This window comes from Pan troglodytes, chromosome 1 (genome assembly GCF_028858775.2).
Source record: "Pan troglodytes isolate AG18354 chromosome 1, NHGRI_mPanTro3-v2.0_pri, whole genome shotgun sequence".
In the NCBI taxonomy this organism is placed as follows: Eukaryota; Metazoa; Chordata; class Mammalia; order Primates; family Hominidae; genus Pan; species Pan troglodytes.
This window is the reverse complement of record NC_072398.2, coordinates 127567905-127594354: the sequence shown is the minus strand read 5'-3', so window position 1 is coordinate 127594354 and position 26450 is coordinate 127567905. Positions and strand designations below refer to the sequence as shown.

The 26450-nt window shown below is 35.6% G+C and overlaps 1 protein-coding gene across 7 annotated transcripts in view; it reads left to right on the top strand.

Annotated features, from left to right (window-relative positions):
- The window catches only part of AMY2B (amylase alpha 2B), a 43212-nt gene extending 17333 nt beyond the window's left edge, over positions 1-25879 (top strand). For 5 of the 7 annotated variants that reach the window (XM_009426575.3, XM_063781657.1, XM_063781755.1 and 2 more), the window contains 8 exons: positions 734-931; positions 1381-1611; positions 2340-2473; positions 3288-3410; positions 3505-3604; positions 5476-5594; positions 5706-5831; positions 7153-7374. In XM_009426575.3, coding sequence (XP_009424850.1) covers positions 734-931; positions 1381-1611; positions 2340-2473; positions 3288-3410; positions 3505-3604; positions 5476-5594; positions 5706-5831; positions 7153-7342 — 1221 coding nt within the window. In that variant the 3' untranslated portion in view covers positions 7343-7374. 7 annotated transcript variants of the gene reach the window in all.
- Positions 25880-26450: the final 571 nt, after the last annotated feature.

Here is a 26450-nt window from a genome sequence, read left to right as displayed (position 1 = left end):
TCAGCAGAAAGTTTTCCATATTTTATTTTTTTAATTTTACTTCATACTTTAAAACTCAAAATTAACCGTTGCCTTATGTTCAGCTTTTGTAAATATTTGTGTATGTGCTCTCTATCTACTAAAGAAACAAGTTTAAAGCAGAATTTACTTCTAAAGCAAAACATCAAATTTTAACTTTTATACCTATCTATATTTCCTGGAAAGACTTTTCTGGTTAGGAGTTATAATTCCAGTTACAATATTTGCTATCATTTTTAGGTGACTTGTATCTCCATCCATAATTCCTGGGTTTTTCGTGGTGACTAGCTAGCTTCTCTATTTAATGAGGAGCATAATTTGAGACTAATAGCTCCCTTATTTGTCTTCAAAAGCTTAGTAGAGAGTACAGGCTTTCTCCTGGTGACCGACTGTAATTTCCAAAACAGTAACCTTTCCAGTCTCATCTGAGTTTTGTCTCCCCGAAATGGGCTTTTTGCATTTCCTCCTATTTATGGTAGTTTCTGGTTCTCTCAATTTACCATTACTATAAATATTTGACCAAGTGTCTAGAAGGCATGTAGGTGTTTAGTTCACATTACTTCTTCACAGTTGATTTTTGATCTTGTAGGAAAATAGTTATAAGATATCATGAAATATTTTGGAGTTTTATTAACATACTATAAACTTGAATCAATAATGCTTTAAATTTCTACCTCTCTGTAAGTCACACTGAAGTAGAAACTTTGCTTTCTAGGTTCGTATTTATGTGGATGCTGTAATTAATCATATGTCTGGTAATGCTGTGAGTGCAGGAACAAGCAGTACCTGTGGAAGTTACTTCAACCCTGGAAGTAGGGACTTTCCAGCAGTCCCATATTCTGGATGGGATTTTAATGATGGTAAATGTAAAACTGGAAGTGGAGATATCGAGAACTACAATGATGCTACTCAGGTAAATTTTTTTATGAGAGTCATCTGAATAAGGGGTGATATATGCCTTTTGTTGTAGACATGTAGCTAATTGAACTTCATTTTAAATACGAATTTAGATCTCTTAGGGACACAGGTTAAAAGGTTTGACTACTTTAAGAAACTCAAATCCATATTTAAAAACTTTTAAATATTGATTTAAGATTTTTAATCAATACACATTTGCCCACTTTTAAAAAGCTCCCAACCAATTAAAAAGCTCGTCGACTTTATTTCCTAAATTCTCTATTTTCTATTAGAAAATATTTCCAAGATACATCTATAGTAGAAAGTGAGCATCCCCAGCGCCCAATGCAAGGAAGTCACTATAGAATATCTCTTGAGGAATCATGGAATAAATGAATAATCAAATGGATTCTCAGGTGAAAAATGAGGTTTTATGAATCAATCATAACATTTTTACCTCAACAGGTCAGAGATTGTCGTCTGGTTGGTCTTCTTGATCTTGCACTGGAGAAAGATTATGTGCGTTCCAAGATTGCCAAATATATGAATCATCTCATTGACATTGGTGTTGCAGGGTTCAGACTTGATGCTTCCAAGCACATGTGGCCTGGAGACATAAAGGCAATTTTGGACAAACTGCATAATCTAAACAGTAACTGGTTCCCTGCAGGAAGTAAACCTTTCATTTACCAGGAGGTACATCAATACATATATGCATATAAAATATCATCTTATTCATTAGAAAATAATGGCAGATTTAATTAAAAATGCAATTTCTATAGGATAAGGACTGAGTCATTTATATAAAATGGTGTTCTTTAACCTCCTCTTCACATACAGCATATCTAATTCTTTATCACAACATGTTTTATGGAGGTACACAGAATGTAGGATACTGATAATAGTTATGTCTTAATTTTCTTTGGAAAATGAAATGAGTTAATATTTATCAAGAAATGTCAGTCAGATAGCAAATGTTGTATTAGTGTGAGCTGTTATTGATGTACGAGACTAAAAATTAGGTAAGTATTCTCACAGGACAACAGGTAACTTTGACATTATGTTTCTTTCAATATTGTAGTGTATTCTTTATCAAAAAAAGAATATAAGAATATTACCTGTTGAGATAATAAGAATAAGAAAACCATTTTGAGCATTATCATATAACAAATAGGACCAGGCGTGGTGGCTCGTGCATGTAATCTCAGCACTGTGGGAGGCCACGGCATGAGGAATGCTTGAGGCCGGGAGTTTGGGACCATCCTGGACAATATAGCAAGACCGTGTCTCTAAAAAACAAAACAAAACAAGAGAAAAACAAATAACAAATAGCTTAAAGCTATCTTTTATATAATATTAACTTATTGGTTAAAATGCTTTAAAGTCCTTATGCAAAATGTTACTTTTTCCTAATTTTCTACTAGGTAATTGATCTGGGTGGTGAGCCAATTAAAAGCAGTGACTACTTTGGAAATGGCCGGGTGACAGAATTCAAGTATGGTGCAAAACTTGGCACAGTTATTGGCAAGTGGAATGGAGAGAAGATGTCTTACTTAAAGTAAATAAATACAACTTTTCCCCTGAAGTATTTCATAGATTTATTAGTCATAGTACCCCAGTGTGAGTTATCTTCTGGAGCATTCTTATTCAGACAACTATCAAGGAGTCAATTGTTAATGATAAGTATTCTAGTGCCCTAAACTCTAATCAATCATCTTTTGTATTTAGAGTGTCTATCACAAGTGAGTATGCCTAGGAACGCTAAACATATCCTAGGAGTTTCCGTGTAAGTACAAGATGAATATACTGGATTTGACTGATGTTTGCATATAATCTTTTAAAGCCAGGTTATTATTAAAATGATCCTATCATTTATAAAGTATGTACAAAGTTTCCATACTGTAGAATTTACATATATGAATTAAAAATATAAAAATATTTATATTATAACAATACAGTATTGAAGCCTTATTTTAACCTAGTTTGACATTCCGTAAAATGTGATATGGATATTGATCCTTCTGGAGTGCCTCTAAATGATAATGTGCTGAAACCTCTGAAAGGACCTTTTTTAATAACAAAAATCTTATATTTGTAATATGAATATAAGTATTCCATACTTGTATATACGAATATAGACTACATATGTAGATTACACACGTGTGTGTATATGGTGTGTGTGTGTATATATATTTGAGTGTGTGTTTGTGTGTGTGTATGTATATATATATATATCTTACAGAATAACCATTTAATTAGAGAAAGAATTTAATCTTCAGATGCCATGCCATGCAGAAAGAGATGCACAGTTAAGTTACTCGCAAACTATTGTGAAATGATACATCAACATATATCTTATTTTTCAAAAATAGGAACTGGGGAGAAGGTTGGGGTTTCATGCCTTCTGACAGAGCACTTGTCTTTGTGGATAACCATGACAATCAACGAGGACATGGGGCTGGAGGAGCCTCTATTCTTACCTTCTGGGATGCTAGGTAGAAAACCAAGTTCTCTATTTTTTTAACACATCTTTTAATGATGGTAATGATATTCTGATATTCTATGATAATATAATTATGTAACTTTCAGGCTGTATAAAATGGCAGTTGGATTTATGCTTGCTCATCCTTATGGATTTACACGAGTAATGTCAAGCTACCGTTGGCCAAGACAGTTTCAAAATGGAAACGTAAGTTTTGAAATTGTTCAAACTATCCTTTTCTCAAGAAACAGAAGGCAATCTTGTTCTAACTTAATATGACGACTATTAATTATATATTTATTCAACAAATAATTGATTAGAAACCTGATATAGGGCTGCGATTTTAGTAATGCAGGTTATATTAAAGGAGTAAAATATATATTTTCCATTGACAAAGAGTATGCAAGCCTTTTCAGATATATGATAAACATCCCCCTAGCCCGCAGGAAAAAAAAAACCACTTAAAAATAAGAGCTAGGCACAGGGATTAAAATATATACTTCTAATAAGTACCTACCTCAGGGTTAATAGGAAGATTATACATGCCAACACTTTTAGAGAACTTAAAACATCATCTGCCCACAGTAAGAACAATATAAATGTTCGTTAAATATTTTTAAAAAGTTATATGGAATACAAAAAAATGATTCAGTTGAGCTGAGTTAAATAGGGAAAAGTATCTAATAAGAGGAAGGAAATTATATGTACTAAAGAATGGAAATTTAGAGACTATTCCAAGAAAGGTAAGAATGAGAAAAATATTTGGGAGTATGGTAAAGACATTTATCTGATGAGTAGTTTCAAAAAGGAACAGAGAAATAAGAGTGTACAGATATTTGGAAAGCTAGTAGAAGGTTTTCTTTAAACTGAAGGGTTCAGAAACAGCATCAGAGACTTCAGATCTAAAGCAGAAATTCCTCCTTCCTCTGAGTCACACAGATATCTAGCTAGCTTTTTTTAGATTCCTTTCAGTTTGAGAAGTCTGTTACTTTGTATAGCAACTGATTCTATTGTTAAACAGCTTTAATATTTAGGTGTACTTTTATATTGAGCCAACTTATCATAATTTCTACTAATTGGTCTTATTTCTGATGTTAAGGGTCACAGAGTATTTTTATTTTTTCTATCACTATAACTTTTTCACTTTCCAGGACTGCTGCATGCTAAAAACTCTTAGTTTTGTTCACTTTTCACCATATGACATGATTCTAAGGTCAACACTGAAAAACTTCCTAGGGTTACTCTGGTTTTTTTTAATTAAGATTTTTTAAAGTGCCAATCAGAAAAACATAATATTAAAACTGGTGTCAATTTATAAAAAATGTTCAGATGTATTGTTTTGTACAATTGTCTAAACAGAAGCATGATGGACTCTAATATTTATTGAGCACATGTCACGTTCAAGGCATTTTCACATATATTACTTAATTTTTATAGCAAAAAAAAATTCCCATTTTACAAATGAGGAAACTGAGACACAGAGAAATTATGTATGTTGATTAAATTTTCGTAGCTACTGTTAATAGAGCCTATGTTTTAATTCTGCTGTTTCTGGTACTAAAGCCCTTCCCATTTGAATGACATTGCATGGCTTACAGTGATGTTATGACCTGAGGAGTTCAACACCTATCTGGGCAAGCTAGCAAGACCTCGTCTTTGCTGAAAATTTTTAAAAAATTAGCTGGGTGTGGTGGTGCACACCAACAGTCTTAGCTCTTTGGGAGGCTGAGATGGGAGGATCGCTTGAGCCTGGGAGATCAAGGCTGCAGTGAGCTACGATCATGCCACTGTACTCCAGCCTGGGTGACAGAGCAAAGAAGCCTTTGCAGTTCCTTGGAATGAAAAGGAGAGGATAAAAATTTGTTACCTTTGTTTGAAATATGGCAAAAGAGAACCAGAGGATAGAGAGATGATGAAGACCCAGTAAAGGGCTATAAAAATTAATGAAGGCATTGGATTCTAGATAAAGTCACTGAATGCAGAGACACAAGTAACAGGATAGGTTGGGTTTGGTTTAAAGGAGAAGGAAGAGGTAAATATATATATGTTAAAATTTGGCTTTTCCCCCCCTAATTAAGGATGTTAATGATTGGGTTGGGCCACCAAATAATAATGGAGTAATTAAAGAAGTTACTATTAATCCAGACACTACTTGTGGCAATGACTGGGTCTGTGAACATCGATGGCGCCAAATAAGGTGAGAATATGTATTTAGACATGTCCTCTAATAGTAAACTTTCCATTGCATTTTATTTAAAACAGTTGAAGTTTAAGAATATCAACGTTTTATATGGCATTGTGTTTTTAGGAACATGGTTAATTTCCGCAATGTAGTGGATGGCCAGCCTTTTACAAACTGGTATGATAATGGGAGCAACCAAGTGGCTTTTGGGAGAGGAAACAGAGGATTCATTGTTTTCAACAATGATGACTGGTAAGTACATATCAATTAAAAATAATATTTTGTACCTGTATGCTCTTGGTTTATTCCTTTTTTTCTGTTCATTGACATTTATCATATCTGAAAAATCATGTAGTCAGTGGAGCAAGAAGACAATAGACATCAAAATTGGGCAGAAGTAAAAAGATGATGGCTGTTACTCCTTCATTCTCCTGTTTTATTAAGGGCTTTCTGTCGTAAGCAGAGTCCTTTCTGTGCACCCTTGCAATATCTTATGCATATATTGAATGCACATACATATGCTCACCTACACATGCCACAAAATACACAAGTAGTTAATATGAGGATTGTGAAATCATTAAAAGAACATGTCTTATATTCCTGTTTTTTTAATCATGGGAAAATGCTGCCTCAGTACTAATATATCTTTATTTCTAACTCTTTTTCTCAATGACTGCTCTATGTAGTTTTTTGGTATACTTTCTTCACTTCTCTGTCTCCTTGTGACAAATAATATTTTTAAAGCATATGCATAAATAATATGTATCTTGTGGTTAATGATTTGCTTCAGGAGATTTGAGTTTTAGTTCTGAAACTTCTCATTATTGGCCTTTCATCTGTGATTCTTATATCCTTTACTGAAGTATAAATGATTCCCTAACCTATAGCTCAGAAGACCTCCTTGCAAACTGTTGAATTGTCTCTGTCCAAGGCCAACTGATACTCATACTTAGCTCATTCTAGTATAAATTATATTTCACTGATGAAAAATAAATAAATACATAAATAGATAAATCTAGTTGATCTCTTTCCTACCAAAAAAGCCCATGTCTAGTTCTTTAATTTCTTTCTTTTGTGGATGAAAATACCAAAATAAATTTTTGTGAGAAAGCTTTATATTTCAAACTATCACTTCTTCATAGAAATGCTAGATTGTTTCTATGTGTGCCCCAAATTCTTTTTTACCTTATGGGGAAAAAAGGAGATTAAAAAAATAAAACCCTTTAAATTTTTAGAAGTAATTTGTATTAAGTTCAGTTGAGAACAAATTTGATTTTAACAAGCTAGCACTTTTATCAAAGTGTGACCATTCCTGCCAATCTTCAGTGATATTCTTCAACTTTGATTTTTTGGTAATATTTTCACTACGGACCAGGGAACTGCTACATTTTCTGTAAGGTTACTTTTGGTCCTAGAAAGCTATTTACAACTACTAGGGAGGCATGTGGGTTTTCTTCTTAATGAGACTTCACTGCTTAGGGTTCTACAACATAAAGTTATGCTGTTTATTTGTGTTAGCCTGTATTCTTGATTTTCAGTGTATTGAAGTTAAATCTGAAATTTTATTTTACAGGACATTTTCTTTAACTTTGCAAACTGGTCTTCCTGCTGGCACATACTGTGATGTCATTTCTGGAGATAAAATTAATGGCAATTGCACAGGCATTAAAATCTACGTTTCTGACGATGGCAAAGCTCATTTTTCTATTAGTAACTCTGCTGAAGATCCATTTGTTGCAATTCATGCTGAATCTAAATTATAAAATTTAAAATTAAATGCATATCCTCAAAACAATAGCCAAGTGTGTTTCTTTTCTTACATATACAGTAATACTTATATTTCATTAATTTTTAGTAAAAGCTCTAATTAGTAATCAACTTGTAAAATTCACAAAAAAACCAATAGTATTAAAATCCCACTTAATTATTGAATAAGTGTAAGATAATAATAGTCAGCAAGTTGTTATGCTTTAGAAGACTGACTTTAACCTATTTAAGCTATGAACTCAGAAAAGCATCTTAACCAATATGTTTGTTGCCATTAGCATCATTTACCGAGCTGTGTACCTTTAATTTCTGCCATTCTATAATCCTTCCAAGGAGTGTTTTTATCAGTTAGTTAGGGATAGCTGGTTTAATGTTGATTCCCATGCAAAGTTAGCCCGGTTGTATGCTTTTTATAATATGCAAGTACTTTTGGTGTTAATAAGGTTAAAAAATAGAAGAAACCTAAATTATACAATCTACAGTTATCAATTCTATTGAGCTCACTGGAATCTTCTCCTACTTTATAGACTTTCTTCTTTTTCATTTTTTTCCTAATTGCTTAGACTTGTTGTTTATGACTTTTTGTTCTTTTTCTTATTCTACAATCTGGATATTTATTTAGGGCTTTCATGACACCTTGTAGTCTGGGTTTTCTTCCCAATTCTCTACCTATTCATTCTTCTTCATCTTGACTTTACATATGGAATTCATTAGGGCTCTCATCTAGGTTTCCTTATAACTCTCAGTTGTTTTGTTTATGCTTAAATGAGAACATAGAGGCCATAACTCAGAAACTGTCTATTCTTTTCACCTATAAATTGTCCCTGCCACAAAGCAGATTCACTGTGCATTGGTACCACTTCGGCTCACTGCATCTTGGGCTGCAGTTTCTACTACTTAAGATTGAGTCCAGTGATTTAGAACATACACACAAAAAGTTGCATGAAGCAGGCTTATTGCTTATAGATAGGCATCGAGTGACACAGAAGCCCGGCGTTCAGGAGGAGCCAGCCTCCCAAGACTCAGACCATTTGCCCAGGGTGTTGAAGACTCATTTGCACGTGCCCTATTTGTACCACAGCTGAGGGACCCTTGAAAGAAGCCTGCCCCGTGTTTTATAACCCAGGCATCACATGATACACTGGGCTAAAGCACTTAAGGAAATGTTCTAAGAGACACAGTAAGAGAGTCTAAGACTTATCTCAGGATGTTGCATTCCCAGCTCATTCTACAGCTATTCTTGAGATGCACAAGTTATAGAGGAGGAAAACCTGGGTTACTCCAAGGCCACTTGGAGAGTTGTCCTGCATCTTCCTCTAGCATTTTCCTTTTTTTCTCCTATTATAATAAAGAAAGTACATGTCATTCTAAGAAAGGCCATTTTCTCTGCTTAAGTTAATGATACCATTCCATTTTTATCTTTTGGAGGACTTTAGATTATCCTCCCTCTTTTGATTTAGCAGTCTTTCCCTTTCTTCTGCATTAGTCATCCTAGATTACATGTATTACAGTCTTCCAATTAAAAACATCAATGACTGTCCTCAGATATTCTTCTGGGTATATTACTTTGCTCATTTCCTTGCTCCCTCTCCTAATTAAACATCTCTTTTTATCACACTGTCTCCACATCCTCAGCCTCGGTCATTATTCATCTCTCTACTGTCCAGTTTTCACCATTATCACTTCATTCAGTCTGCTCTTGTCAACATCATGAGTGACATTTATGTTACCAGTCCAATATATTTCTCTGTCCTCACCTTAAACCACTTCATAGCAGTATTAATGATGGTGGGTCACTTTCTCTTTCTATCTTCCTTTTTTCGTGTTATTCTACTCTCCTGGTTTCCTTCTGTCTCATTGATTGCTCTGTTTCAGGTTTTTGTTTTTTTTTATCTTAGGTGGATCATCTTATTCTGTTCCACCTAAGTCCTAACTTTTATCTATTTCTCTTCTTTATCTTCTCTTCTCTAGGTGATTGGAATCATTTCCATGGATTTTAAACAAATATTTTCTGTGGACACCTAGGTATCTTCAATTCAGAACTTGGACTTCAGCCTCATACTTCCATCAGATGCTTGTTATCACCACTTCCATGTTCCACAGACATCTCATAATTAACATATTTAAAATGGAACCCTCATTTTTTTTCCTTGCATAAACCTTTTACTACATTATTTTCTTACTGCTTAGAAACCCAGGATATTTTCTGATTTATCTCTCTTAGCTCAACAACTTTATCTCTTCATATAAACCTTAGCATGAACTATTAATTGTATCTTCAAAATATCTCTTCATTTATTGCACTTCTTTTGTATCTTCTATCACCCCTTTATCCAGGTCACAATTATCTGTTCTCTGCATTCCAAAACAACTCTGCAACTGGTCTCCTATTTCCATTATTTTACTGTCTCCCTTTATTTTACTAAAGACCACAACATTATATTCATACAATTTAAATCCAATTAAAATGTTAATGCTTAAAACTCTTAAATTTTTATTGCATTCAGAATAATTCTAACCACTCATGGTAGCCTACAGAATCACACCTTATCAGACATGAACCTCAGTTCTATTCTTTTCCCTTGACAATCCCATAGCCTTAGGTATTCTGTTCTTTCGTCATTTTATTAAATATGCCATGTATTTTTATTTTATGTTGTGGACTTTTTGTATGTTTTTCTTCACTCTTTTGGAATCCTCTTAACTGAGTTCTTAGCATGGTTGGCTCCTGTTTTTATAAGTACTCCCAAACACAGGAACTAGCATTACCATTTACTCAGTCCTGCAGTTCAGAAATCTGGGGCTTACGTTTGAAACCCTCTTCTCTTACATTTCCCAGAACAAATAAAGCACTGAATACTTTAGATTTTTGCATTCTATTTCTTCACTATATTATTTTCTCTTTCTACTTCTACTATCTAGTAATCCTTTTCTTCAATGACCAAAATCTATTTTACTTCCAGCAATATGGTGAAAAGACTATCAACTCTTAATTTAAAGCCAGACTTTATTGTTTATAACAAATGCATTGCAGAATGTAAACAGAGAATGTAATCACAAGCCAGGGGCTGGGAGCACTTCATATTAGTTTCTTAACATGTCAGAACCACATTCTTTCATTTTTATAAGAGAGTAACCAGAGAGCCACTTTAAGAATTTTTAGTGGTTAGCAGAGGAGTAGAGGAGAGTGCCCTTGATACACAGGTAGTGGTGAACATGTATCTTTACCCCCAGCAGGAGAGAAAAGATAAACATTAGAGACATAAGCTAGCAAGCTTCAAAAAGGATATTTGAAAGGGGTTTTGTAATGGGATATCAGTTTTTGTACAAGGGAATTTATTTGTACAAGAGGTTACAGAGCTTTTCTCGGAGAATAAAACATCAAGCCTGTCTATTACTTGAAATTTTAACTTTTAGAATAGCTTACGTGCACTTATGCTGATTATTGAGGGGTTGACTGCAGCATCAGCATCCACTTCAGTCCTTTCTCCAACCATTCCATTATCTACCATGCAATCAGAGTGATCTTTTCAAATCAGAAAACCACCACCACTTACCTTAGGATAAAAAGCCAAAATTCTTATCAGGACTTGTAACTCTGTGCTTGAAGTCTTACCTCACTCAATTCTCCTCTTTAATTTCTGATCTCTAACCATGATAATCTTTTAGTTACTGCAACTCAACAAGATCTTTTTAGTTCTTTAATTTCAATTCAAGAGACATTCTGCTCTTTCTGCTTGGAATGCTCTTTTCTTACCTCTTCTCCTAATTAACTCCTGTTCATCATTCAAATCTTAATTCAAATGCTGATCCTGCATGAATATTTATTCAGTATTAGGTCAAGTCCCCTGATGACTGTTAGCAATCTCTGTACTTCTTATCACTCAGCATAGTACTGTGGGAAATATCTGCATTGTTCTTTATTGAATCCTTAGTCTCAGGACATTATCCAGAATGTCTTACGAAGAGATCAATAATTATTTGTAAAATGAATTGAGATAATAATAAAAGAGAAAAATAAGAGAAACAAATGTATCTATTTTTGAGAAGGAGAACATCTTTAATGAAGATGTGGCCCTGGAATACAGATGTTTCTCTCATTTTTTTCCTATTTCTTCCCAAATTTAATTAATTTCTGGTTAACCCTGATTTCTCAGATCATAAAAATCATGGGGAAATCAACTACTTTGGCAATAACCCATCATGTTTTCAGGATTTGTAAGCCATAACAACAGTAAATTCTTTGGTGAGCTATACTCTCAGTAAGTAAATGAAGAATAATTCAAATATTATTGGGAAAATGATGCCACATTCATCTGAATATAATAAATGTGAAATTCATTTTACTATGTTCTTAGAACTTTGTAATACTAATTTATAATAGCAGTTTCATCCTTTAGATATTTCATTTTATCTACAGATCTAATTCTGCCTGTGAAATTACTGAGCTATTTCTCTATTCTTAGAAGAGAAAATAACTCTTTGTGATAAAAATCATTACTATGTATAATTAGACTTCCATTTACAAGTCAAACTGAACCAACGAACTTACAATCATAGAATGTGACTAGTCACAGGGAATGGTTGGGGCATTAGCTCAGTACCTGTCCAAAGTGAGCTCATTATTATGATTATTAGTATCACCATTATCAATCAGCTTCCACATAAAGTGTACCTAAATGCTAGATCTATGTGATAGCTTCCAAAATGACACTGATTTTTAATAATCCAAATCTTTAAAGAGATCACTTTCCATTTTAGAAAAATGAGATTTTTTTTTTTTGGAAAAGTTAGAAAAACCTCTAACCATTTTAACCAAGGGTTTTAGAACACTTTATTTTTATGAATATATCAAAGCAAATTCCTTCCTTATTTTGAAAGTGACTGGAAACAATTTCACGGTCTTACTAAGGGCTAGTTTAAGTGAGTCTCAATTTTTCTTCTGTTTTGTTTGCTCTTACAACTTTCCTCACACACACAAAGGGAGATATAAAAAAATCTAGATATAACAGATGCAACTTACAATTTTTTGGTAAGAAATCATAAAGTTTTAGAAAAAATCATTTAGGAGTGTCAATAAAAATGATATTTAAGAAAACAGTAGGAAAAGTGATATATTAAAAGACTTTTAAACACCTTTCACAAGAAATTGAACAGATGTGCAAATACACATTATACATTATCTATTTGCTCATTTTGTCCTGTCCTTAAACATAAACTTTGAAGATAAAAGAAAGAAGTGTGGCTCAGGGTCACTCATGTAATCTGTTTTTAGGCAGAAACAGGTGTGTTGAAAGGCTTTTAGGTAAAACAAACACCACTTAGACTTCAATAAAGTAGTATTTATTATTTTCCTATAATTGCAAATTTACCAAATGTAACTCACTATTTTTTCTTTAATATTTTCAAAGATATTTTTGAATAATTATTATATTTTCACAATCAATTCAGTAGACATTTTTGAAAAACTTATCTGAACCTAGTTTTCTCATCTGTGAAATGGAAACAATATATACTCTCTCAGTTTGTTGTGTCAAATGAGAAACCATATATGATATACTAACCACTGGTTCTGGCTAAATGCATACCTCCTCATCTTTTCAGTAAAGACATGACTGTTGGCCAGGCACGGTGGCTCACGCCTGTAATACCAGCATTTTGGGAGGCTGAGGTGGGCGAATCACTTGATGTCAGGAGTTCAAGACCAGCCGGACCAACATGGCAATACCCCATCTCTGCTAAAAATACTAAAATTAGCCGGGAGTGGTGGTACATGCTGGTAGTCCCAGTCCCAGCTACTCGGGAGGCTGAGGCAGGAGAATGGCTTGAATGGCGCTGGGAGATTGCAGTGAGCCAAGATCATGCCACTGCACTCCAGCCTTGGCAACAGAGTAAGACTCCATCCCAAAAAAAAAAAAAAAAAAAAAAGTAACTGTTATTCTCAGTACTTTGGGCCAGCACAGTACTGATACTCTCCTAAAATCTAACTCAAAGAGAAAAATCACAAAGCATTGGAATTGGAGCAGAAAGTAATGTATTCTTGTTTGACATCTTTCCACATTCAGTCTGTGTACTGTTAGCTGAAAGCTAGTTGACACAAAATGCTGTCTTAACTTTAGTGTTGTTTCTAATTTAGTTCTAGGTCATAAAATTTGTAGGAAAGTCTAATTCCAAAACTTTATCAACAGCTTTGTTATGCTCAGGTATTATGATCAGATATCTTATGTGTGCTCTGTGACCTCAAGCAAAGATTAAATAAATCTGTACATTACAGTGAAGACCCACATCAACCAATGCAACATACATTTATTTTTCGCAGCACTCTTAGGTGCTTTGAAACATGTAACCCATGTTTAAGTACAGAGGATAGCTGGCAAGGCAAAATATAACTATATGATGTGTTAATAAGTATACAGAGGAATAGTTAAAGTGATGCATAATAAAGTACGGAAATATGTTGTTTGATTTCAAAGGAAGGGGATAGTACATATGCTGAAATGGCCTGGGAAAGCTTAATGATAAGGAAGGTCTTGAGATGGGTAAGAGAGATTTGTAAGGAAGAGAAAGGAGGGAAATCTATTCCAAAAGAAGAAAAAGTATGACAAAAGCACAAAGGAATAAATGAGATGAATGGCAGAAAATAGATCAGTTAATCAGTGAGGCTAGAGAAGCACATTTATGGAATACTAGTGAAAAATATGATGAAAAGGTAGAATGTGACCAATAACAGAAGGATCCATTTTCTATCAAGACTTTCTTATTAGATTTGATATGTTCATACCAGCAATGTCATCTCTGAATATAAAAGATATCTGTACTTACACAACATAATTATATGTTATCACTGGGAAATTCTAGGAAGTAATTATCAGTCCCTTTATTAATATTACTATAGAATTAACTTATTCAGTTATAGGGTACACTATGTTTATAGTTTACTTCCTTCCTCCCCCAGCCTCCAGCTTTGTAATTTAAATGAAACTAAATTCCATCATAATTCACTCACTAACACATAGGACTGCCAACCTCTGAATGGCTTTAGATTTGCGTGAACCTGTATTTGTCAATGCTTGCTCCAGGCTTCTATTGGCATATGTCGAAATAATTGATTTTTATGACAACCTGCTTCCTGCTTACTGTTTTTTACCATAGGGAGGGAAAAAATAGAATTATCCCTTGATTTAGCTGTCAGTCAAATGACAACTCAAGCATGCTATAAAATTAAAGAAAGCCCCACATTCTACCAGGAACTGATGATTTTAGTGATACTGCTCTCTTTGTAGAAGAAATAAAGTATTTTCATATCTTATGATGAATATCACTATAATACATTAAAATATAGAATTGCATCCAGCAAAATATCCTGAAGTGGACAAAATATGCCCCTCCAAAATATGCCATTTTTGCACAATAATTTTTTTGAGCAGAAAGCAATTAGCTCACTGACTTTCACCTTTCTAAAAGCAAGACATAAATTTCAATTTGTAAAGACATCTCCCTCTAGTGTACTTGTAAGAAAACTACTCCATAGACAACTCTTAATAGCTGATGACTTATCTGCATAAGAAACTTTATTAAACAATCCTGATTTAGAATACATTTCTTCACCCACTTTCCCGTAACTTACCTCCTGCACCGAGCAGCCCTAAACTTCTTTTCTTTGGCTAGTCTAAGATATACACCCCAAATCCTAATTGCCTCTTTGCATCACATTTCTTTGTGAATTTCCATGTGTATGTACATAATTAATTGTTATTTTTCTTGTTAACTTGTCTGTGATCAGTTTAATTTGTAGGGTCCCAGACACTGAACCTAGGATGGAAGAGAAAAAGTGTTTCTGCTTTCCTATGGCTTAGGCAACCATGAATGGACAGGCAGGGCATCCCACTTGCTCCAGAGGCTGCAGCTCAATTGAGATCTGACAAAGCTGATGTGAAAACTTTACTGAACCAGATCCTGGAATTTTGCCTACAAAAATACAAATACAGAACTCTGTTTTTTCTTTTCCAAATTCAGATTTGCACGAGAATAAAATTATAAGAATTAGTTCTTTGGAATGTGATTCTGGTGAATTTTCTCCTGAGTATCATTGGTTATTGACCCTTTCACTCCCAGGGAGAGCCATTGCTTTCCTGTGTGTCTCATTTTGTGTCTTGAGTGCTTGGATTCGCTTTCTTCCTGGTGGCAGGGTCCACATTGTTGGGCTTGCTGTACAGGCAGTCAGTCATCAGATTGTATGCCCTGAGAATTTGTAGATGGTCAGATAGAGATGCAGGTTGCACTGTCTTGCTACTGGTGTTCTACCAACCCTCTCAGAGGGTTTGTCTAAATTTTTATTTCTTTTGGCTATTGCTGGGAGGAACTCCATATCATAAGGACTTCATTTTTGCACTCTCTTTGTGGATACCTCTTACGTTCTTGACTATCTACATTATTAAATATGTTTTTTCCCTCTCTTATTAATCTTTTATTTATTTAAAAGTGGTGGGTTCCCATGGCCTTGGGCATCTCTGCCTCTGTGGCTTTACAGGGTATAGCCTCATCCTGGCTGCTTTCCCTGGCTGGTGATGAGTGTCTGCAGCTTTTCCAGGTGCAGGGACAAGCTGTCGGGGAATCTACCATTCTGGGATCTGGAGGAAGGTGGCCCTCTTCTCACAGCTCCACTAGGTGGTGCCCCAGCAGGGATCCTGTGTGTGTGCTCTGACCCCATATTTCCCTTCTGTACTGACCTATCAGAGTTTCTCCATGAAGGCCCCGCCACTGCAGCAAACTTCTACCTGGACATCTGGGTGTTTCCATATATCCTGTGAAATCTAGGGGGAGGTTCCCAAACCTCAATTCTTGACTTTTGTGCACCTCCAGCTCAATAATACATGGAAAATGCCAAGGACTGGGGCTACCACCCTCTGAGGCAATAGCCTGAGCTGTTCCATGGCCCCTTTTAGCCATGGCTGAAGGGGCTGGGATGAGGAGCACCAAGTTGCTAGGCTGCACACAGCTCAGGGGTCCTATGCCCAGCTGAAGAAATCACTTTTTCCTCCCAGGCCTCTGGGCCTGTGATAGGAGAGTCGGCTGTGAAGACCCCTGACATGCCCTGGAGACATTTTCCCCATTGCCTTTGAGTTTAACATTTGGCTCCTCGTTACTTATTCAGATTTCTGCAGCTGGCTTGAATTTCTTCTCAGAAAAAGAGATTTGCCTTTTCAATCATATCAGGCTGCAAATTTTCCAAACTCTTATGCTCTGTTTCCCATTTTAAAACTGAATGCTTTAACAATATTCAAGTTACCTCTTGAATGCTTTGCTGCTTAGAAACTTCTTCTGCCAGATACACTAAATCATCTCCCTCAAGTTCAACAATTCACAAATCTCTAGGGTAGGGGCAAAATGCCACTAGTCTCTTTGCTAAAACATAAGAAGAGTCACCTTTGCTCCAGTTCCCAACAAGTTCCTCATCTTTATCTGAGACCACCTCAGCCTGGATTTTATATCATTATTGACATTTTACTCAAAGCCATTAACAAGTCTCTAGGGAGTTCCAAACCTTCCCACACTTTCCTGTATTCTTCTGAGACCTCCAAACTGTTCCAGTCTCTGTCTGTTACAGAGTCCCAAAGTCACTTACACATTTTTGTGTATCATTTTAGCAGCACTCCACTCCTGGTACCAATTTACCGTATTAGTCCATTTTCTTGCCGCTGATAAAGACATACCCAAGACTGGGAAATTTAGAAGAGAAAGAGATTTATTGGATTTACAGTTCCACGTGCCTGGGGAGGCCTCTCACAATTATGGCAGAAGGTAAAACGCATGTCTCACAGGGCAGTAGACAGGAGAACAGAGCTTGTGCAGAGAACATCCCCTTTTTTAAACCATCAGATCTTGTGAGATTATTAACTACCCTGAGAACAGAACAGCATGGGAAAACCTGCCACCATGGTTCAATTATCTCCCATTGGGTCCCTCCCAAAACATGTTGAAATTAAAATTGGGATTTGGGTGGGGACACAGCCAAACCACATCATTGGGGATGGAACTTTTTATTGTGAGTATGTCTGCACAAGTTACCTGTGTAGATTTTCTTGTCTTTGTGGCTGTGGGAATGTCTTAGTCAAACACCCCTATGCAAGTTTACTTATCTATGACTATAGTTTGATTTTTTAAGCTGTTCTTTTGTTTGAATGAATTCAACTGAGTACCCACCCTAACTGCCTGCCTGACTGGTTTGTTTATTTCTCCTCTCTCATTTTTACCCACGGGAGTGGAGAGCCTAACTGCTGTTAGCGAGGTGGGGTGATGCTCGCTACTTCCTGCTGGAAAGGGGCATTGTATGGGGAACAGCAACTAGGGTTCCTTCTGTGAGCTTTCTAAGGGTCCTTGGAAGAAATTCGTGTCCATGCATGGTTTCATTTGCATCAACATTTGTAGTTTGATAGACTTTAGGCAAGAAAAAAAAAATGGGTTATTAGAGGACATGTATAAAAATGAAACAAGGGGATAGGTAATGAAAGCTCAAATATCTCAAGGCTTCAGCCATGCCCAGATAAATAGTGGCTATAGTTATGCCTACTAAGATTTGGGTGCATGGGGCTTTGCTTTGGTTAACTTCCTTGGTTTTATTTTCCCAAACAAAGAAACCTCTGGGTTATGGGTACCCTGTATATTCCCATAAGCTGGTAGGATTTGCAGGATAATAGCCCAAAACTAGAATATTGATTCAGATTTTTGCACTACTTATTCCTTTTTTATTTTGAGTTGCAGCCAGAGATTGCTGGTTTGTTTACAGGAATAAGCAGAATTATTCTAAAATGTACGTGATATGGTTTGGCTTTGTCCCCACCCAAGTCTCTTCTCGAATTGTAGCTCCCACAATTCCCATGTGTTGTGGGAGGGATCTGTGCGAGATAATTGAATCATGATGAGTGTTTTTCCCCATACTGTTCTCATGATAGTGAATAAGTCTCAGGAGATCTGATGGTATTATAGGAGGAAATCCCTTTCATTTGGTTTTCATCCTCTTTCTTGTCTACTTCCAAGTTTTTGCCTTCCATCATGATTGTGAGGCCTCCCTAACCATGTGAAATTGTGAGTCCATTAAACATCCTTTTTAAAATAAATTACCCAGTGTCAGATGTGTCTTTGTTAGGAGCATGAGAACAGACTAATAGAGTAGGCAAAACTTAAAAACAACTAATGAGATTAGAATTTAATGACAAGTGTATGATAAGTTTTGAATCAAATTTTGCTCTCTCCAGTCCTCATTTTTGTTCAAAACAAATCATGATAGTCATTTTGTTAAAAACAAATTACGACTGAGTTGTTTGCAATGTAAACTTAGGCTCATACTTGGCTTGATTATTTGCATAATGTGCAGCAAAAATAATTATTTTTGCAGTCTTTTAAAATAAGCTTTGATGGAACTCTGTTCCACAAGAGATCTCAGATAGGACTTTTTTAAAGCCAATCCCAGCCATGAGTTTGTACCCTCAAATACCTATGAGTTGAGTGAATTCCTCTCTTCTTAATGTCACAAGAATATGTGGTTCCTGGGACTGTTATATAGTGACATTCTTTACTCATCACAGATTAGAAACCCTGTACACAGATTATGTAGACAAGGTAGGAGGCCACATTTCCCAATGGGCTTTTATTGGCTCTGTAAGTGAAGCTTGATTCCTCAAAGAGAAGCATATCCATCCAATCAAAGCCTTGGTAAAACAACCAGTTTCTCCAATTGTGTCATGTTGCAAAAGAAAATGAATTCTTACTGCACTGGTGCAAACAACAATATTGCCATAAGTTTAGAATATTCCCAAATAGTTTCCAAATTCTGGAGTAACTTGGCAGAGAGAAACAAATATGCTCCAAATTTTGTTCACCGGTGTATACCTTACTTAATTCTTAAAAGCTGTAGATAGCTTAAAAGAAAGGTTTCCTTAACTCTGAAGAACAAAACAAAGAACAGCAATGTTTTAAGCAAAAAGTAAAAAAAGATTATTTCAGACTTCTATTAGTTTAGTTCATGCAGTTAACTCCTGTCTGATATTCATAAACAGTTAAGATCTTTATGACTCTTGCATGATTTCTTTTATTCTCATGTCGTGATTTCCAAGGTTATCAGAAACCTGCATTTGAGAGCACATTGTAAAGTCCTACAGCTGATTGTAAAACATCTTTTGAAGAGGATTAAAACAAGACAACATTTATCTGTAGATAACATAGTGTTCAGGTTAGTTACAGTGAAAAACATGACTGGCAAAGATATTTCGTTATTTCTGTGGTTTGCAATAACTTAATATAATAATCCTAATTATGATCCATAGCATATTCTCAAGCATTAGAATTTTTAAAGTCCCATACAATTTTGGAACATGTATTAATATTATCACTAAAATATAACCTGAATAAGGTTAAACATAATTTTGTCAATCCCACTTACATGAACATGTCAAAAAATTCTGTTTACTTCTCTTCTGGATGCTTCAGGGCCCTTTGTAGCATACAAAAGGTAGGGTTCAGGAGAGACAATTTTGAATGTGAAGTTTGATTTTGGGATGCCTGTCAAATGTTACAGGTTTAAAACACTTGATAGTGTGAAATACAATTCCAGGTAACACATAAGTTACTTATTTTGGCAAAAGGATGACTCAGAAATTTTAAAACTAGGCAACATCCTTTACTCATTAAGAGGGAGGACTTCGCTTTCCAAACAGTTTGTCTCCTGTCTACTCTTTTCTCTCTTTGGCAGTCTCCCAACAAGGCAAACAAAATATTTCATTATTCTTCTCTATTACATGAAAAATCTGTACAAGGGAAAGAAAGCCAAATTTTACCCTTACATTGGTTTCAAAATAATCCTTTTTCATTGGCAAGGTTTATATTTTATGGCTTTTTATAATCTTTTATGACAAACACATTTTACTGTTCTTACACACCTTGCAGGTAAATTTATTTTTAGTTGTCTTATTTACATGTTTTAATGGTAAATCTTACCAATTTTAACGTTAATGTAAAACCTGGTAAGTTGTTTCAATTATGTACTAGATGCAGATAAAGTCTGATTTTTCCATCATATTTAGGGGCATGGTTAATTTCATATGTCCCCAGGCCTTACCAAGTTGTAAGGTAGGTAGCGTACAACCTTGAAACATTTAGCAAACCTGGTATCTAACTTACATGATTTAAACTTTCTATTTACATTTTGATGACATTTGCGTTGTACCAATTTCATCTTTAAAACAATTACTGTTTCTTAGAGGTTAAAGTCCCATAAACTAAAAGGCATTAGAGTTTTAACTTTCCTCTAAAATATTTGATTTAAGTGCTTATTTTTATTTAAGGCAATCAATTAGCGCTCATTACAGACATCACACACAACACATATATCACTACACAGGCAAACAGAAGAAGATCCAGTAGTTCTAAGATTTTTTCTTGTCCCATTTCCTAATTGAATTATTAGCTTTCCAGTGGAGCCGTTTAAGAGCAAGGATAGAAAACCATGAAGTTTCTAGGGCCTAATCAACTTGTATAGCTGTAAGACAAAAGCAGATTTTGAGTGGAATCTATCTATGAGCCTCTAAATTCTGGTATTCCATGAGGAAAACAGAGGTTTCTCCCAAAATGGAGTCCATCATGCCTTTTCTGTTTTTCCCAAGAAGTATCAGGCCAGCAAAAGTTATCTTGGGTTCATTAACAGTGGAAAGACAGAGTGGAGAAAACTTATTCAGTCAACACAAAAGTTCTTTTCAAGAAAAACACAATTCAAGAAGAGAAAAACATAAAGGCCTTTTAAATATACCTTTAACATGAATATCCACTTTTAATCAAGCTGAGCATTCTTTAAGAAAATCATTTGAAATATACTGTTATCTGACTTTAGCTAAATCAAGCAGGTAATATTTCTGGCTTTTGAACTTTACCAAAAGTAATATCACAGGTGAAACAACAACTCTTAATTAGGTTATAAGTTAACCACGAGTATACAAGATATTTTATAAGTGGTGGTAAGCAGCTTTTACCAGATCTAGAACCTTTAAAGTCAATTCAGAGAAAGGAAGATTTCAGAAAGGAAGTTAGAGTTGTTCATGGAGGAGGAAGAGAAGATTAAAAGTCACACAGCTATTAACTTGTAAGTATTCATTACCCAAACCAGGAACGAACCTGGGCCACCATTATAAAAAGGCAATGGCTAAAAAGAAGTACTGCCACATTGTTACAGGTTATGCTCAAGGACATAAAACAAGATGGAGACTTGCAGCAAAGTTTGTTACTAACCAGTTTACAGGGGTGACTTGAACAGTGAGCTTACAGAGTCCCAGGCCTGGATTCCGTTCCAAGGTACCCTCTCTCTGATTGTTTCTTGTATTTTCTCTCCTTTTTCTGAGACTCCTCCTAGTACCTGTTATGAAAGACTGGGGTGGCTACTCTTAGAAGGTTTTTTAAGGTGCCATCTGGTTCTGTAGCCTGTTTCTGTAGCTTCCTTCAAATATCAGGAGCTGCTTGAGTAAACCTGTCTTTCAAGATGAGCTGTCCCTCAATTGAATTACGAGATAGGGAAGCATGTTTTGCCAAAGTCTCTCTCAGCCTTTATAAAAAGGCTGAGGGATTTTCATCTGGGTTTTGATCTATCATGGATAGCTTAGAGTAGTTAACAGGTTTGGCTCTGGTCCCCTGTAAGACTTCTACCGTATACATCTGAAAGTGTTTTTATTTTTCAATCATCTATGGGCTTAGTAGGGTTCCAATTAGAGTTTTCAAGGGATACTGCCTCTTTTCCTACTGGGAATGGGGATTCTGCCTGTTTCTCACCCTCTTTCCCTTTTTGACTGGCTATAGGAAACATGCTGCTCATCTCTGATTTTTTCTGCTACCTGTAGGGCTGCCTGTCTCTCAACAGCAGTTAGGGTTTCAGAGTAACATAACATCCTTCTAGGAGAGTTTAAATACTTGAGTTATATCCTGGAAGGCCTCTATACATGAGAGAAGTTGGCACTTGCCCAGAGCGAACTTCAGGCTCTGAAGTCTAAAGAATAACTCAAGGGGAATGCAGGCTTGAAGATGGGGTGTTACCCATGCATAAAAAGAGGGGAGTAGAAGGTGTCCCTTAGTCTCCTTTCAACTTTTGAAGTGACCCAGGTTGAAGAGAAAGATTACAGGAGTGTCCCTCTTCTCTTTCCTCCCATCTCCTTTGGGTCCTGGCAACCATCATAGGTGCAGCCCATGGATGCAAGCATGAATTGCACCCATGTATCTGGAGGTGCTAGTTGGCAGGGGTAGTCATGCTTACTAGCACAATGCCTCATCTCACTGCCCTTCTGGGTTCCTAGGCCTCCCAGGAGATTGTACAGTAGATAAAGTTGGGTGAGACACTTTAACAGAGGGAGTGTTTTAACCCTATTCCTGCTTTCTCTAGCTATGGCCCTGGAAAAGCAGTGCATTCCCAGAAAATTTTCCCAATGCCTTTTAAACATAAAATCCCCTTTCTGATTAAATGCCAATGTTGTTGGAAGCAGAACAGGTGTCTCAAAAGAACATATGGATTTAATGGCTGTCCTCCTTCTGATGGGAACAGCACTGAGGCCAGAATTTGTCTCTCAAGGGTGGCTTCCTCCCAACTGTTGAATGCGGAGTTTTTTTCCCTATAAATGGGGCATAGAGTCTGCTTGCTGATAGAGGAACACAAAAGTGGAAGAAATCTGGGTATTAGAGGTTTTTGGCAAAGGGCCAACAAGACTCTATGCAGAAAAAAATCCTATCTCATGAGGTGGTGCTGTAGGTTTTGAAAATTTAGGTAAAATCTGTGACTCTAAATTTCTTCCAGGCAGAAGCTAGAAAGAGAGGTTTGAGGTTTAACAGACTGTCACTATATATGCCTCCCAGCAGTAGAAAATTAACTTGTCTCATTAATAAACTGTTCAAATTCATTTAGCAGTGGTGAGCTTTTACATGAAGGAAAAGCAACTAAAATGGAGAGGGATGAGGGTATTCACTCGGGATGAAATATCTTTTCATAGAGTACCATGAATGACTGTTATTGTGGGACAAAAAGCACTTACTGGGTGAAGGTTTAGACTGAAATCTTGAAATCCCCTGGTATTTTGAGTTTCTGCTTAGCCTTTCCAAAGGAACAAAATCAGATATGTATCTATCTCAGCGAGCAGAGGAGTGACTTTGAGTAGAATGGGAGGAAGGTTTGTCTTAGGCAGTTTCCCGCTTGAATTTTCCCTAGTGATTTCAGGGGCCCAGTATATTGTCCTTTCACACATCTGACAAGTAATTGATAACCAGAATTTCTAAGCAGCTCAAACAACTCTAGAGGAAACATATCTAATAGTTGGATCAAAAAGTGGGCAAAAGATTTAAATAGACATTTCTCAAAAGCAGACAGACATATGGCAAACAAGCAAATGAAAATGTGCTCAACATCATCGATCAGATAAATACAAATAATAACTACAATGAGATATTATCTCACCCCAGTTAAAATGGCTTTTATATAAAGACAGGCAATAAGGATTGCTGGTGAGAATGTGGAGTAAAGTGAACCATCATACACTTTTTATGGTTATGTAAATTAGTACAGCTGCTATGGAAAACAGTTTGGAGGTTCATCAAAAAACTAAAAATAGAGCTATGATGTGATCCAGGAATCCCACAGCTAGGTATATACCCAAAAGTAAGAAAATCAGTATATTGAAATGATATCTGCACTCCCATGTTTATTCCAGCCCTGTTCACAATAGCTAAGACTTGGAAACAACCTAAATATCCATCAACAGATGAATGAAGAAAATGTGGTACATACATACAATGGAGTACTCTTCAGCTATAAAAAAATGAGATCCTGTCATTTGCAACAACATAGATGGAACTGTACATTATTATGTGAAGTAAAATAAGCCAGGCCCAGAAAGACAAACATCACATGTTCTCATTTATTTGTGGGAGCTAGAAATACAAACAGTGGAACTCATGGTCATAAAGAGTAGAAAGATGGTTACTAGAGGCTGAGAAGGGTGGATGGGAAGCAAGTGGGAATGTTCAATGGGTATAGAAAACAGAAGAATGAAAAAGACCTAGTATTTGACAGCACAACAGGGTGACTATAGTCAATAACAACTTAATTGCGCATTTTAAAATAAATAAAAGAATATAATTAGATTGTAACATAAAGGATAAATGCTTGTGGTGATGGATAACCCATTTACCCTGATGTTATTATTACACATTGTCTGCCTGTATCAAAATATGACATATGCCCTGTAAGTTTATACACCTGCAATGTACCAACAATTAAAAATTTAAAAAGGTGTATCCTTCCCAGTGAACCAAAATATTTTACATTGATAATTTTTAAGTTATCATAGTGTGTTGGAATAATCACAGCTTTGGAAAGAAAAAAATTATAGATATAAACTTTCAAAGATGGCAGGAGATATAGATCTCTCTTTAGTGGATTAAAATATGCCATTTGTTATTAACATAACACTGAGAATTTTTAGCACAGGACATCTTCTGGAAATGATATGATTGTAGGAGTTATAGGAAAAAGCATTTTTTCATACTGTGATTACCTATGCTATGAGGAAAGGAGATATTTCCTCTATGATGTCTAATTTGGCATAATTATTGTTTTTAAACTATATTTAGATTTAATTAAGAGATACACAAACAAATTACTTTTAGTAGTAAGAAGATTTTTAAAAATTTTTTGTGTAAGATGACTATGTAGTAAAGAAGGTTACAAACTTACTTTTTAACGTAGAAAGATAATCTCACCTTCTTGCCCCATGGAAAATTGAAATGTTATGTGGAACCCAATGTAGAAAAACTCTCAGTGAGGTTTTCTGTCTTAAGTTTCAGTGGATTGAGGTGAGATCAATGCCTGTTCCACCTTTTTCCTCCCTGTCCTAGCAGGCTTGAAAACATTTATACAGCCATAAAATGTTGCCTTTAAATTCAAGTATAGAAAATAAAATTTTAAATGTGATATTTTTATATGTTTTATTTTAATATCTTACATGGGAAATGTTTTTGAAATGTTAAAAAATTAAAATTTTTAAAAGAGTACTGTGAAATAATCTAATCACATGTGGAAATTTTGTTACTATTTCTCCAAGCATTTTTTGTACATTTAATGAGTTGAATGTAACTCATAAGTAGTATAAAAATGTTTAATATTTAATTTTCTGCTGCAATAATGTTAAAAAACAACCTTAAATTCTCAGTAACGTTAAACAACATATTTTTTCTCCCAAATTTCCAGGTTATTTAAGGGCAGTTCTGCTTCATATTGCAGTTTGCCTGGGCTTTACTCCAGGCTGTGTGTTGGAGTTAGGTCTAATATATTGTATCCCTACACATCCCAGTTAGAAAGCCTAACAAATTTCTTTGTACTTCAGTCAGCTCGATTGTATTTGTCATTCAAAAGCCAAAGCATTTATCCTAACACCAATTGCTTCTTTTTTTTTTTAGATGGAGTTTCACTCTTGTTGCCCAGGCTGTGGTGCAATGGCACGATCCTGGCTCACTGCAATTTCCGCTTCCCGGGTTCAAGGGATTCTGAGATGGGGTTTCTTCATGTTGATCAGGCTGGTCTCAAACTCTCGACCTCAGTTGATACGTCTGCCTCAGGCTCCCAAAGTGCTGGGATTACAGGCGTAAGCCACTGCACCCAGCCTAACTGACTGCTTCTTTTGTTCTGTAGTCTTTTTCCAAAACTGTTTTTCTCTGTACTCACTTTCACCTTCTCTCACACATATATGTCCCTCATGTCCCTTTATGTCTCCAGGGTCTTCTATTTCCTTGTAATCTTAATTGTTCATCATATCCTGGACTCATGAGTAATTCATCTGTTATTCTCCCTGAAAGTGCAGCCTTGTTGAACAGAATGTGTTATTTAAACAGCAGCTTTGTTTCTCGAGTGAGGTATTAACTTCCAGATTTAAGTGAAAATGAGTTCCAAGTTTTATGTTTCATTGTGTGTCTAAGACTGACACCGTTTATTACTGTGGCACTTACAGCTTGCTTTCAATGTCTCCAAATTCTCTATCTGAAGGGCTGGGTACCATATCTCATGTCTGAACATATTCCTCAGAATCA